The 15,439-nt window shown below is 37.6% G+C and overlaps 1 protein-coding gene across 1 annotated transcript in view; it reads right to left on the reverse strand.

Annotated features, from left to right (window-relative positions):
• Window positions 1-15,439, reverse strand: part of LOC126175568 (leucine-rich repeat-containing protein 15-like) — a 56,270-nt gene that overhangs the window by 9,936 nt on the left and 30,895 nt on the right. The window contains exon 3 of the mRNA XM_049922426.1: window positions 12,684-13,689. Within this exon, the coding sequence (XP_049778383.1) occupies window positions 12,684-13,689 (1,006 nt within the window). The remainder of the gene's footprint in view (window positions 1-12,683; window positions 13,690-15,439) is intronic.

Consider the following 15,439-nt stretch of genomic DNA (forward strand, 5'->3'; position numbering starts at 1 on the left):
TTAATTCATCATGTTCTTTAATTCCCACTCTGAAGTAGAACATTGAGGAATGTGGCTCAAGTCTAAGTATGCATTAACAAACTGAAGTGGCAGTCAGATATTAACATTGTAGATTGTATTAGTAATTAACTATGGTAAATTGCTGTATGCTAGTTATGCTCATACAGGCTTAATTTAATATTGTTTCACTTATTCATAAATCATCTTCCACATAACCCATAATGAAAGATAGCCTTCAAGAATGTGGAACAAATCAAGCTGCATAATAAGAGATAAAAGCAGCCACTGCAGGCAGCTTATCTTGAGTATAGCAACAACATATTAAGTCTGGTGCTACTTTTTTTGTGCTGAATTATGGGAATTACTTCTAGATTATTTTACACATGTATGCCAGGAGAAAAGAAGCTACTTTGAAAAAAATCCACTGCTCATACACTTAAACTTCTCAGCTGCTGCTTTTAGCTACTTCATACTAAGCATTTATGCAACTTTACTCATTTTTAGTTGTCCATATACTGAATAAGCTAAGAAACTGTTTAATATCAACACTAGAGCTACATGGAATTTAAGTCTTCAATTCTAGACATACCATCAAATTATAAGACTGGGCAATAAGACACTCTTTAACCATGTTTTTGATTATCTGAGGATTTTCAGTTTTCTGCCTTAACCTATTGGCAACCTTTTACAAACTTTTACACCAGAATATACAACTCCAAGAAGAACTGCATCAACACAAGATGATTATGTCTAACTCCATTCTGAACTATAGATAACAGTGTATGGCCTGTCTGGAAATTGTTTTTACTTTCAGTACAGTGGTTGTGAAATTCATATTTCATTCTAAATTTACTCTTGTTGTTAACCACAAACACAATTTTGGGAGTAATTACATTGACACATAAGTGTAAGAATTTCAAGATACCTAAAGATGGTTCTACAAGATGTTTGTTATCACCCATATTTTTAATGCATGCTTCTGTGGAACAAATAATGGCTTTTTCCCCTGTCAGCAGTATTGCTCCAGAAAATTATGTCACAGGGCAGTACTAAGCAAAAGAATGTACAACATTCTTCATTTAGTTTCATCGCTATAGTATTATATATTAATGTGACCTGATTTCCATGTGTAAGATATGACTAATGCCCTACCATACCATTTTAATTTAGCTATTAATATTTTATGGTCTTCATGGTTGAAGTTCTTGTTCAGGTCACATAACATGTGAACAGATCAAGTTTCCTCAGTTCACTCTACCAGAACTGTGTACATTTTAATACTGCCTGTGGAGAGAACCCTTTTCAAAAGCGAAAGTGAATTGTTACTGAAGAGTTGTCAGATTGACGGATCAATATTTTGTGATAAACTAATTTCTCGAGAAATTTTGAGCACACAGGATGGTGGGAGATTGATCTATAGTTAAAGATCACGTATCTGTCTGCACTTTTATAAATGAAAGCTGCTACTGCACACTGCATTTCACAAAACACACCTTGACTCTTCGATTGTTTATAAACTCAAGGAGGGGGAGAGAGGGGGTCCTATCAAATCAAAACAAGATTTTTGTAATTTGATTAAAGTACCATTATAATCAGAAGAGTTACAATGTTTCAGTAACTTAATGATTTTTGCAAAATCTTAACATTTCATTTGGGAAAACTGACATCTGCTGCTGGAGTATGCAATGATTGTCTAAGTAAATCTAATGTATCTGCTTCCAAACATCCATTTTCTCTTCCTTATATTTGCAGCTAATGTTAAGAAGAACTCACTGAACATAGTGGACAATGATTTGAATTTAAGATAATTTGTCTCGCTGCTAGTGTCAACATGGGACTGGGTATCATTTGCCTTGTCAAGTTAATTCATTTCATGCCTAAGAACACTCTAAGCAGCCATCACTTTTTCCTTGAAATTTCAGTTTTTTTGTGCATAGAGCAAGGTTTTTCACCTTCTGATGCAATCAGTCTGTAAAGGAGACAGCTTACAAAACACTTGTGGGACCCATCTTAAAATGTTGCTCACATTTGTGGAAACCATACCAGATAGAATTAGCAGAAGGTATTAAATGTATACAAATAATGGCACCACAAGGGGTCACATGTTTGTTTGACTCATGGGAGAGTATCATAGAAATGCTGTAAAACCTGTATCAGCAGAGACTTGAAGAAAAGATGCCAGTTATTTGTTGAAAGAATTCTTACAAAGTTTCAAGAACCATTGTTAAGTGAAGAATCTAGGAATATTCTTCATCCCCATATGTATTACTCCCACAGGACCCAATTAAAGTGTTCACAGAAGCATTTCAACAGTCCTCCTTTTTGTGCTCCATACGCAACTGGAATAAGAAGCAGCACTAAAATGTGATACAATGCTAAGTACTCTCCACCATGCACTTCACAGTGGTTTGCATATTACATATGTAGATGCAGATTCCATAAACAGCAATGTTTTTATTTTGATACTTAGTAGATTCCCCATTTTTCTTGCTTTCTTCTGATAGGAGATTGTTAAAACATATTCACTAGAATACAGAATCACAGACTGAACAATATATATGGAGACTATTAATACTTTTCTGTAGTTAAACTACATTGCTCAAGAAAATAACTGCATAAGGCAAATAGGATTGAATGTATGCAAAAGAAGACAGTATTATTGTCTTCAAGTCAACATATTAAGAGAGGTACCTAAACGTAAATCCTGCTGACTTGAGCTTCTTGATTAATGTATGTATGTGTTAGGCTCCACATTAACTTTACATCAGGTGGACCTCAAAGAAGTTAGCACATTGTGTTCCATTTAGTGTCAGCCTTTTGAGTTACCAATTGGGCTGTATTTGGTATGGTTACGAGAATACAATTAGACTTGGAGCTGGAAATTCTGGCTAACAATAAAATTATATATTAAACTGTTGTAACTTTTCCAGTATGTAGATAGCCACTAGAGGGTGGGACTGCTTATGATTTGGAGCTCCAGGGAAATAGCAGGTAGGTTGTGAAAAAAGGCCAGTATCCATTCTACTTGCATTTGGCGGGGGTGGGGAAGGAGGATGTAATGTCACATCCAAGACGTGGAGAGAGACTGCCAACAGTGACTGAGCTGGTGCACCCAGCTGCAAATCGAGGCTCATGTTGGCATGAATGATGCCTTTTGTCTGGGCTCAGAGACCATCCTTAGTTCCTACAGGTGTCCGACTGAAGCTTTGGCTACTGACTGAAGCTTTGGTGAAAATAGCCAGCCTCTTAATGTTTTGCAGCATCGATCCTAGAACTGATCATGGTCCTAGGGTTTGGAACCAAGCCATAAGCTTATACAAAATGCCCAAAGAATTCACTGACTATCTTTATGTGGATTTCTTGACCTCTGCTACAGGGCAGAGAATTGTACAACCCCCATGAATATATCAGGCATGCAGTACATGCAGGAGGTGGCTACTAGGATAGTGGAGGATATGTGGCATGCACATCTTGGCCTTTTAGGATAGAGAAATCCCTCCACAGGCCTGATAAGGTACACTTGAGTTTCAGTCATGGAAGAAAACTGTCCCCATTAAAGAGAGTAGTGTTCACTGTGGCAGATCAGAAAAAGAAAATCTTAATACAGTATCAGTTAACTGCTGGAATGTCTATAAAAACATTCCAGAACTTGTCTCACTCATAAATGATAGGAATGCCCACAGGGTCATAAGAATTGTAATAATACTAGGTGCACCAGGAAAGTCAGGCGAATGGTCTCAGAAAATAAAGGAAACATGAGTTTAAAAAAAAATAAAATAAAAAATATATTATCCTTAACAGCAATCACTATTAGCTGCAGTTCACTTCTGAGCTTGATTGCAAAGCAGTCAGAAACTGTCAGCTAGCTCTTCTTGTAGAATCGCTCAAAGCATTCTAATCACGCACAATGTCTGCAAAGCGTATTCCTTTCAAGGTTAATTTAAGGTGGGGAAACAAAAAGAAGTAAAAGAAATTGTTCCCCTTCTAGCAGCAGTAGGTTGCTGGAGGAGAAAAGCATACCTAGTGATTTTTTTCTAATCACTATTCCCATTTTCATGAATGGCCACCTAACAAACGCACAAGACTATAGGGCTATATCTCAGTCTGTTGTAGAATCTGGGCATGTTTTATGCTCACATATAGTATTACAGTGTTTCTGGAGATCGATTATCTCTTCTGTGTGAATCAACATGGGTTCCAAAAACAATGATAATGTGAGATCCATCTCGCTCCATTTGTTCACAATAACCAGAAAGCAGCAGATACCAGCATCCAAGTTGATACCGTTGTGCCTGACTTCTGAAAAGCTTTCGATACATTTCTGCACTGTTGCCTAATGAACAAAATATGAGTGTATGCAATACCAGACAAGGTGTGTGATTGGGCTGAAGTTGTTGTCCCCCCCCCCCCCCTCCCATCTCATCAAATATGGTTAGTGAAATGTGGAATACATCCACAATTTGTTATGTAGGCTACTTGATCCAATTGGCTACAGAGTCTCAAAGGACAGATGGCATAATCCTGGGCAAACAGTTCATCAAAAATCTATAAAATAACATTAACACATCAGTCATAAAATTACAGCTACCATGAATGTAAGCAAAAAAATGGTCAGGTCTTTCATATGTTTTTAATTATAATCAGCATTATAGATACATATTCACACTTGCATACTTCCAAGGAAATTTACTGTGTTCCCCTTTAAAAAAATTAATACAAAGCTTGTACTTAATGCCTTTCCCATGTGATTAAAGCATCTAATGAATTTTTCATGTTTTTCATCTACCCGGTTGGACCTTAGAGTGCTTCAGCAATTTTCTACCAATTACATTTTTTTTCCTGAGAATGTAGAGGATGCAAACTTCTTTTGATGGTTTGCTAGAAGACCAACAACATGTGGAACATGAACGTACATCAGCAAATATGAAGCAAACATGACCAAATGCAGTTTACTCACATTTGTGTTGTCATTATGCAAAAGAGAATAATTGTTTGCTGATACTCATTTGCTTGTGTTTTCTTAGGGTGTGAACTAGGTTAAAGTCCCTCTGCCACACATTGTAAGGTGGCTTGCAGAAAGCAGATTGTAAATATACTACTGTTATCAACAAAATTTCATAACTACTTATTATCAAGAAGAGGATGAAAACAGCAACAGAGTAGTGTATAGTAAAGACCAGTGGCCCTTTTTGAAACAGCTGTTTTTCACCTGTATGCAAGTAATTCCCATAATCATGCATAAGCACATTCACAATTGGTTGTTAATATACCTTATAGAAGTAGCATGCAGTTGCCGTTTCTGATTGTTATTATATAACTAAATGGTTCCACATCTCTGAAAGTTATTTTTCATGTTTAAATTTATCAAACATAGAGTGCAAATGAATGAAAGAAAATGTATCACTTGGCTCTGTTTCTGTGTACATTAACTCCCATTTTTTTTTGGTAAACCATGACCCAACATGCTTAAGAAATACATTTAAGAAGAGATACATTTTATATTTACACAATTTTTAAATTGGCAGCATTCTTAGTCTGTGTTCTTTGAGATCTGCTAATATGGCAAGGTTTTAAAAGATCTAGTCAATAACATTCAATAAACCTACAAGGTTTGGACTGACCTTACAGTTTCGTACATATATTCATTCCTCCTTTCCTTTGCAACAAAGTGTGCAATATTTTGAAAAGTCTTAACCAATTACAGGTGTGTGACATATCAAAATTTATCTGACTGTTTTCATTGGTTTCCAAGTGATATTCTGATATGCAGTCGCATCCCCTAATTTTCTGCTCCCTTTATTTTACTTTATTAATACTCATAGCTTAATCATTTGTTTGAGAGGTTTCTCATGCTTCGACAGGTGAGGAATATACCGAAAAAGTGTTCTTTCACATCACAGTTATTGCAGCAGCTTCAGTGTTTTGTTAATTCTTTTAAAAATATATTCACTCTGCTGCTCTGCTGTTCAGGAATTTATTCCCTGTGGAAACACTGGAAATCAGTAGGATACAATGTTTTCTGTTTTTTAGCAGGAGCAAATCATGCTATATATTATGATATGATTGATTAACTCGCTATGCATCAGTTACTACTCCTGTACGTGAACATTCCTCTGTTCAGTAACTCTCCAAGTTTCACAATAACATGTGGCCACACAGCTTCATCTTCCATGTGCTCTAAATATAAATGATAATTACATTAGTGTGAGCCATGGTCTCAGTATACGATCAATTTCATCCCAAAATCACATAACTGTAGTGACCCAAACTGTTACCTGCACACCTGTCTATGTAATAAGTGATATTTCTTTTTATTGTCCCACAAGAGAAAAAATTACAGGTAATATTGGAGAGGTCTGGCCTTTGCTTAAATATATTAATTACCTGGAGATCACCCAAAGAATTTTGTTCCAGTTCTAATGTTTGCCCAGTGCTGATGCTATTGGAGGCATCCAGACTGGCATTGTTAGATTATAACTGTCTCCTGGATCTTTTTCACTTATGTGGAAAGCTTGACAGTACTCCAAGGTTTCTGATATAATCAAAGTAGTCCTGTTGCAAACTGCAGCTCACAGTTATTTTAACCCTTCCTGTGTGAATTGTGAATCATTGTTTAATTAACTGTTCTTTCCTCCATATTTGTCACTTTTACTGCATTTCTAAAACTGACTAGGAAAAGAAGTTTATATAGGTTGCAGAACATTCTACATGAAAATTATGCTGGCACCTGTACCCTGTGAATCTGCGACAAGTTCTACACTTGTCAATTTTGGAACTAAAATTTTGTGCGACAGCTGAAAATATTTTATCACTGAAAGCTTATTAACAAATGATTTCTAAATATGGTTAATTTTCCAAAACTGTAAAAGAGTGACAATATTATAACATAGTTTTAATTTATGCTTTGAAGACCAGGTACACAGAGTAACCAAAATTATTTATTGAATAATTTTTATATATTGTCTAATGAAACACAATATCTTACAAGAGAATAGAGTTTGTCTCAACTTCTTGTGAACACATAATTAGTTTTAACTTAACCTATCTAATTATCAGTCATTTAGTATGAGACACAAATACTTCACTAGTACTTCTCAAAACTATATTGGATATTAGTTAACAGAGCATGACAGCTTCAGTTACAGAATCTGTTGGAAAAGATTAAAGTTTCCAACAAATTTTAGTTAGTTAATTAATCCATCCATCAATCCAGTTCTATTGATCCCTTCAAGGAGGAGAACCTTCATGGATGCATAATGAGTCAAGAGTACGCATTAATCAGTGGCATGTATTCAATGGATGCAAGGTAAGCACCACTTACCAAGCATAAACTGAAAACAACATGAAACTAATGGCTAATGAAAACATTAAAGTTTAAAACCATTCCTTTAAGGGAATGAAAAATGCAATATTATAGAATATTTTGGGATTAGCACTGCTGATTTTTAAGAATTCTATGCAAACTTCTTAAATTTGTGCTCACTACACACTATGATTCAAGCAAAAACCAATCTTCTCTAATGGGTCATACAAATGTCAGCTGGAGTTCCAGGAAATGTGGCTACACTCTACCCCCGGCCAACAGGTCATGTAGAAAGGCAGCTGTAGGCCTTAGTGTGAGGTTGAAGAACTAAAACTTTTAATTTCATTTGTGGAAAAGGTACTTGTGCTCAAGGAAAATGAGTAATTACATAAGTGCTACATAGTTTTACATTATCTCTATGTCATAACAGTCTTAACAGTTTATAATAACCATCAAATCTATGCAATCAAACTGACTGCATATTGCACCAGTGAGTGTCAAAATTATGGAAATCAAAGCAAGGCAATGTCAGTATGAATGTGGGACTCGGCTACACAACTTTGATGCACCAGTTTCCAAGAAAAGGAGAACATAATACAACTGTGTAAACCTACAACTGAATCATGCATTGTAACTAGCAATCTGGCACAACATACAGGGTGATCAAAAAGTCAGTATAAATTTGAAAACTGAATAAATCACGGCATAATGTAGATAGAGAGGTACAAATTTACACACATGCTTGGAATGATATGGGGTTTTATTAGAACCAAAAAATACAAAAGTTCAAAAATGTCTGACAGATGGCGCTTCATCTGATCAGAATAGCAATAGTTAGCATAACAAAGTAAGACAAAGCAAAGATGACGTTCTTTACAGGAAATACTCAATGTGTCCACCATCATTCCTCAACAAGAGCTGTAGTCGAGGAATAATGTTGTGAACAGCACTGTAAAGCATGTCTGGAGTTATGGTGAGGCATTGGCGTCAGATGTTGTCTTTCAGCATCCCTAGAGATGTCGGTTGATCACGATACATTTGCGAATTCAGGTAACCCCAAAGCCAATAACTGCATGGACCGAGGTCTGGGGACCTGGGAGGCCAAGCATGATGAAAGTGGCGGCTGAGCACACGATCATCACCAAACAACGCGCGCAGGAGATCTTTCACGCGTCTAGCAATACTTTGTTGTTTTTTTTTTTTTGGGGGGGGGGGGGTTCTCATAAAACCCCATGTCATTCTAAGCATGTGTGTCAATTTTTACCTCTCTATCTACATCATTCCATAGTTTATTAAGTTTTCAAATTTATGCTGACTTTTTGATCACCTGGTATTTCAATAGGCAACTTTACAACAGCAATGAGTGGTTATCAGGATGCCCTAACGTGCAAAAGCTAAACAAATACAATTATTTTGAACTCTTACATCTTCTCAGTGATTCTAATGAAAAGCTAAATCATTATTTATAACATTCTTCTGTATTTACAGAAGTGTCAAATCTACTACAGAATGATTTGACTGCTTCTGTATAAAGAAACTCATGAATAAAACAACAAAGGAGAACAGTGAATCAAATTTTGTCTCACTTATTTTGCATGAAACAACTGACTTTTGTAATTTCTTACAGGTTTCTTCAGTACTTCACTATGTCACAGCTGTCAGTCAAGGCTTTTAAAATTCATAAACATGCTCAGAGTTATGAAGGAGCTGATCATAATGCTGGTCATTGAATGGATTGCAGTCAAGAGTGATAATACATTTTCTGTTGCAATGTTTGTTCACTATTTTGCTCATTGACCAAATTCAGTGTTATTGAAAGCTATGTTGAAGATCAAAGAATGCAGAATTTTTTCCCCTTGCTTTGAATGCTCTGACTACTATTTTTCCAAAGCATCCAACAGAACCTGAGTTATAGATGATGAAGTAAAAATAACTGCCTAAATTAAGTCTTCAGGCTTTCGTAGCAATTGAAGGTAAAATTTCAATGTCATTAGGCTGCACCATATGTCTTCCGTATGATCAACATTTTGACCCCTCTGCTGGGATATTCTTCAGGATTTATTGTGTGTATTGGTGGGCCATTTTACCACACAGACAGGGATTTTTCCTGCACTTAAGCTGAAGAAGAATTAGTGGTTAAATTATCCCTGTTGCTACTGGTGGGCGGTCATCATTAGAAAACATCAAAATTGACAGAGCAAGGAAGAGGGAATGTTTATCAAAAATATTATTTCCAATAATGATAGATGCTGAAGCAATGAATTAAAATTTTTGCCACAGCCAGGGTGTGAACCCAGGTCTCCTGCTTACCAGTCAATGTGCCAGCCATTGCACCACCACAGTATTGTAGCTACCACAGCTGCACAGACTACCTAAATCCAATGCCCACCCTAACACAGACTTCAATTCAGACCTTCACCTCCTTTTCCTCTTCTCATTGTCACTACTGCCAAGGTCCTCAAACACTTGGAATAGCACCCAGCTTTGTACATAATGGGGAAATCCTGCCTTTTCAGGAGATCAATGAATCACCTTATATAGCAACACATCGAGAAAGAGAGAGAGAGAGAGAGAGAGAGAGAGAGAGAGAGAGAGACCTTACTCTCAAAACCCAAGGCAAAGTTGATTTTTGGGTGAATTTCATTTAAGAAATTGTGGAAACAGTGAAGCTCCTCTATGCTGTGTGGCCGTATAACAAATGTGTCATCTGCATAGCAGAGATTCTGAGCAACAAGCATTAAATAATGCACCATTAAAGCCTTCCTGCTATGTGGATGATATGTTTGTTACATGGCCCCACAGCCCAAGCAACCAGAAACAGTGGCCATGTGTGAGTGAGTTGTGCTTGTATGAATGTGGAGTGGGTGTGTGTGCATTTTCTATTCAGAAGAAGAACTTTTTTATCTGAAAGCTTATATGTTTAGCACTCTTTTTCTCATTGTGCTCATCTGACACTCTAAAGTCTCCTCTTTGTGTAGCCGTTATCTCCAAACTGATTAAAATAGTATGCATATGAATAAAACAGTCTCCATATTGAAACCCAAACCAGTAAGAGTATTGAGGAAACTTATAAATTATAAATATATCAGTTTATGGACTGTGAGTACACACACACACACACACACACACACACACACACACACACACACACAATATACAGAAACTATTTTAGGTTCATTACAATTTGTCCCATTGAGTGTCATATCTTATTGTCCATTCAAAAGTCTGGACAAACCAGAGCAATATTTGAGTGATATTAACACAAGCTTAGTAGCAAACTATATTTTAAATAGTAGCTTGTGTCGAAGTTCTGTAAAGTTAAATTAATCTGAGACCTATTTAAATTGCATGTGAAAAGGCACTGATGAAAATGGAAAGTGTTACACTGTGAAGCACAAGGCTAATATTTATCAAATTTTGTGGAGATGGTCATCATATGATGGACATTAAATGATTAAACTTCCCTTCCATTCGAAACTCATGTCCACCATCAGCATCTGTAACAGGGTCTCCATAGACACAAATACATTGTATGTGCTGTAGCATGGAAACAGACATTTTCTGAATGTCATCTTCATGAATTCCTTGTCATGTCTTAAACACATGCTGCATCAGTTCATGAAGATTTCTTAATAGAAGCTGATACGAAAGCATCTATCTCACTATCACTTCACAGGCATTCTCTATGGGTGACAAACCAAGGGATCTGGCAGGTCAGTCAAGAATCCATACATTCCTTTAAGCAGTCTTTGGTGTGAACTGCATTGTGTCATCTTGCTTTATCTGATGTAATATGCCACTGGCTACCTCGGCCATTAAGGGTATAACAGTATGGTTTATCATTCTTTCCACATACTTGTGAGCACCCAGCCTTCCTTCAACAATTACCAAGTCAGTTCTTTCGTCATAACCAATAACCATCAAACCAAATTCCAAGATAAACCTTTCGGAATGTAAAGTCACGGTCCAAGAAACCCTTCTGTTCCTGACATTTCGTCCAGGTCTGCTCTGGACATCCTCAGAGGTGCTTCTCCGCTGAGTCTTGCTGACTTGGATGAAATGTCAGGAACAGAAGAGTTTCTTGGACCACGACTTTACATTCCAAAAGTTTTACCAGCAGCTATGTCATCAGGTTGTGAAATCCTTCATTCTATGATCATAATTCCAAGAGTTGGAGAGGTGTAGGTCTCAAAAATCACTGAGGTCTGTGACCTTCCACCCAGTCATTTATTGACACTATCGTGTCATGTGACTCAGAGGAAAAAAAAAAAAAACAGAATGCCACTCAGTATCCCAGTTGCCCAGTTGACTCTGGCTGCACCACAGTATAGACCCATTAGCAAATGACTGTAGTCTGTGCAGGTCTAGGCATGGACAGGGATTGCAGCATTGCCAGTTCAAAGAGATGGTTGCAGTGCACCTACACAGGTGCTTTGCACTAAAAGTGTGGATCCTGCAAATTATGTCAGTCACTTGTTTATATAGAATTCATTGCTTACCACCATCATCAGCCTTGGCTGTTCACAACAAGTGAAATTCAGTAAATAACTCGCTAAGATCACATTTAATGCTCACAGTGACTATGACATTCACAGCAGAGCACTCAGAAAACTACTGAATGCTCACTGGCCATCAGAGAATGTGTGACATTAGGTGCGCACAATGAGCCTACACTCTACCGCCATCATTTGTGCCCCAACTACAGTCTCTGTTGTCCATAATGTGGTGTCAGAGGTAAATGACACACGTCAGTTCAAGATCTCAACCCAACTTCGAGTAATGTGTTCCCAATTATTCAAGGGAACACACTGCTTGTAACCTCTGCCCACACTGTAGCTGTTGTCAATTAGCTATTCATCAGAGCAAGTAAAACAATCCTCCGACCTTCTCATGGCATAGTCCTCCTGGAAAGATTCATGCCTGCTTTTCTGTCCACACTGTTGTCATGAGTCCATCTCATCACCACTCACTCTGCAGCAGTTGCACTACTCAATTGTTCGCACTAACGGTACTGCCAGGTCCCCCATGCCAGCATTTCAATTCTGCTAGCTCAGTGCCTAGTGGTGATAAGCTGCATCTAGGGATGCTATGTTGTGATCTCCTGAAAAGTTCCAGTAACATTAGACACACCCGGTAGTCAACATGTACTCACATCAGTCTTCATCTGTAGGACTGTTTTTTTTTTTTCTGTACTGAGAATACTACTAATACACTCACTTAAGGACAAAGATGTCCCACAGGCATGGAAATATTCAAGTATCCATTTGGTAGCTTTCTATCAAAATATACCTGTGTAACATTTTCTACTTCCATCAGCATACTGCACTCTTATTTTGGCAAGAACAACCTCAGAGACTAGACACAGAAAATGTTTGGTTACCTGCAATGAGGCAGGCCTCGGCAGCACTCGCCTTGCGCCAGGCCTGGGGACCCTCAGGGAGGCGTGCTGTGGCGGCCGGTGCCTCTGCCTGTGGGTAAGCAGAGCCTCCTCTTCATCCTCAGAAGTGCTGTATGCAGCCACTGCCACCCCTGCAGCTGGTCCAGGATAAGAAACACTGCCACTGCCACAAAATTCACGACCGTACCTCGGCCCAATAGTTCTAGTAATTGTGGCATCCGTCTCTGTTGTACTACGGCTAGATTCTGCAACCGTGTCGTAACCTGCATCAGGACTGGTGTAGCGGGCCGGTCCCGTTCGTTTACAGTTCCTTTTGCGGCAACAAGCTACTGTGGCAGCTGCTGCAATTGCAATCACTGCTAGGGGAACTCCGATCAAGAGAGTCAGACCGACAGTGGACTGCCAGTCGAAGAAGGTTTCGTGTAGTTCTTCAGGCATTGGACACACGGTAATGTTACATGTCTGCGTCAAGTCAGTCACGGAGGGTGCCAGGAGGTTAATTCCGTGGTCTGATGTCCATCGGTGCAGGTTCCAAAGATTGCAGTCAGACTGCAGCAGCCCACCAAAAAGTCTCAGGTACTGTAATTGCACTAAACCACGCAGGGAACACACACTGAGCACTGGGAATGCATTGTTTGCCAGGTACAGATGAGTGAGATTAGTCAGTTCTTCAAAAGATGTAAATGATACGTCTTCTACATCATTATTTTCCAGGTAGAGCTTCTTTAGACCACCCAATCCAGTAAAGAGCCCCGGATTGATCTCTTTTATTTTATTATGATCTAAGTGAAGAACACGTAAATTCATAAGTGGACTGAAGATACCCATCTCAAGACTTTCAAGTCTGTTGTGGGAGAGATATAACACATCTAAACTGCTTTGTTGAACAAACAAGTCAACATTGAGTTCCTGTAGCAGATTGCTTGAGAGGTCAAGAACAAGCAACTGGCTCAATGGATTGAGTGCACCACTTTCAATGTTGATAAGCCTGTGAAAGAAAAAAAAAGCTTCATAAAGTAATCCAATTTCCACAACACTGCCTCAATAACAATGTCTCAATAACAAAACTTGTATTTTAAAGTCTAAGAAACCAGGTAGTAAATATAGATAGTGTATAGTACTCTGTAAGTACTTACCAGACTCCTAAACATGCTGATGACATAATGACCTTACTCGAGCAATATACAGGGTCTTTCATAAACCAAAGGTAGATTTCAAAATTTTTCATTACCCAAATATTGTATGATTGGGAACATTTTTAACACTTCATTTGTTAACTCACATTTCAAAGTTACTACTTAAAAGTAAGAATAATTTTGCTCACCTTCAAACACAAATTTGTGAATTGCAAAAGATATTTGTTGAGGTAGTTTGCATTTGCAAGTGCATGATATTCCCTTTAATAGAATTGTTGGATGGCTATGGGAAGTCCTGGGAGCATGTCCCTCCAACCTCCAAATGACAAGTCTGGGGCTATCCCAATAAAATCACTCTTAGGTGATGAATCAGCACAGGAAGAGCAAGATCTTCTTCACTGGTTGTGGTCCTCATGTCACCAAACATTATGCTACATAATCTACATGTATGGAGTCATGACAATGAATTTTTTTGAATACCTGATGCTTGGTCCCCTTGTTAATTAAGAGATCACACTGCCACTCCTTGTGATCTAAACATGATACAAAATATAGACCCAATTTTACCATGCTTTGGTTAGCACTCCTTAAGAATTCAGAAGTCCACATTCAAAATGACATTTTATAATCAGACCTTTCTTTTGAAACACTATACATTATTGATGAATTTAACTGTATTAAAAGGAATGCATGTTTCAAAAATTTATTACATTCACAACAATATAGATGGAATTTGTGAGTACATCTTCAAGAGGTACAACTTCCAATACAGCCAGTTGCAAAATTAACATTTTTTTTAAAAAATGATAGTGCTTTGAGAGGGGAAAAGGTTGTATTTTAAGAGTGTTAGGTTTATCAAATTGATAGAGTTATCTCAGTGATCAATGAAGTTTTTTCTGCCAGTACAGAAAGCTGTGGAAGAGTTTGCAAGTGTGGTCCCTTGAGCAGAATTATTCTTAATCTGCTGGTTTACCACGTGAGTGTTGCAGTTTAGTGAACATGCACTAGTTCAGCACGAAGAAGCCTCTTATCAGAGTTTGGAGCCGTTAGATAGTTGGAGGTTGTGTTTAATGGATGAGGACAACTTTGTGATATAAGAATATACAGCCTACAGTTGCAGGTTAACTTTATCGTTTACCTAGGTTTCAACGTTAGTAACAACGTCTTCTTCAGAACATAAAATATTATTTAAATGTTTGCCTAAAACAAGCCATGTGCTAAGTCAACTTTATAAAACTTGATGCATAACCATAAGGTTTTGTCACTTCTATTAAAAAAGCTGTAGCAAATTCACTTTAAGCTCGTGACAAAACCTTATGGTTATGCATCAATTTTATAAAGTTGACTTAGGATATGGCTTGTTTTAGGCAAACATTTAAATAATATTTTATGTTCTGAAGAAGACTTTATTACTAATGTTGAAACCTAGGTAAACAATAAAGTTAACCTGCAACTGTAGGCCGTATATTCTTATACAAACAATATCAGTTGCTGTCTCTGCATAAAAATGTTAAAAATTATGAAACTACTTGGTAAGGTCTAGTTGAAAGAAAATACTTCCATTTGTTTCTGTGGAAATTCAAAGTGAGGAGATTATCAGTG

This window comes from Schistocerca cancellata, chromosome 3 (genome assembly GCF_023864275.1).
Source record: "Schistocerca cancellata isolate TAMUIC-IGC-003103 chromosome 3, iqSchCanc2.1, whole genome shotgun sequence".
NCBI classification, from domain to species: Eukaryota; Metazoa; Arthropoda; class Insecta; order Orthoptera; family Acrididae; genus Schistocerca; species Schistocerca cancellata.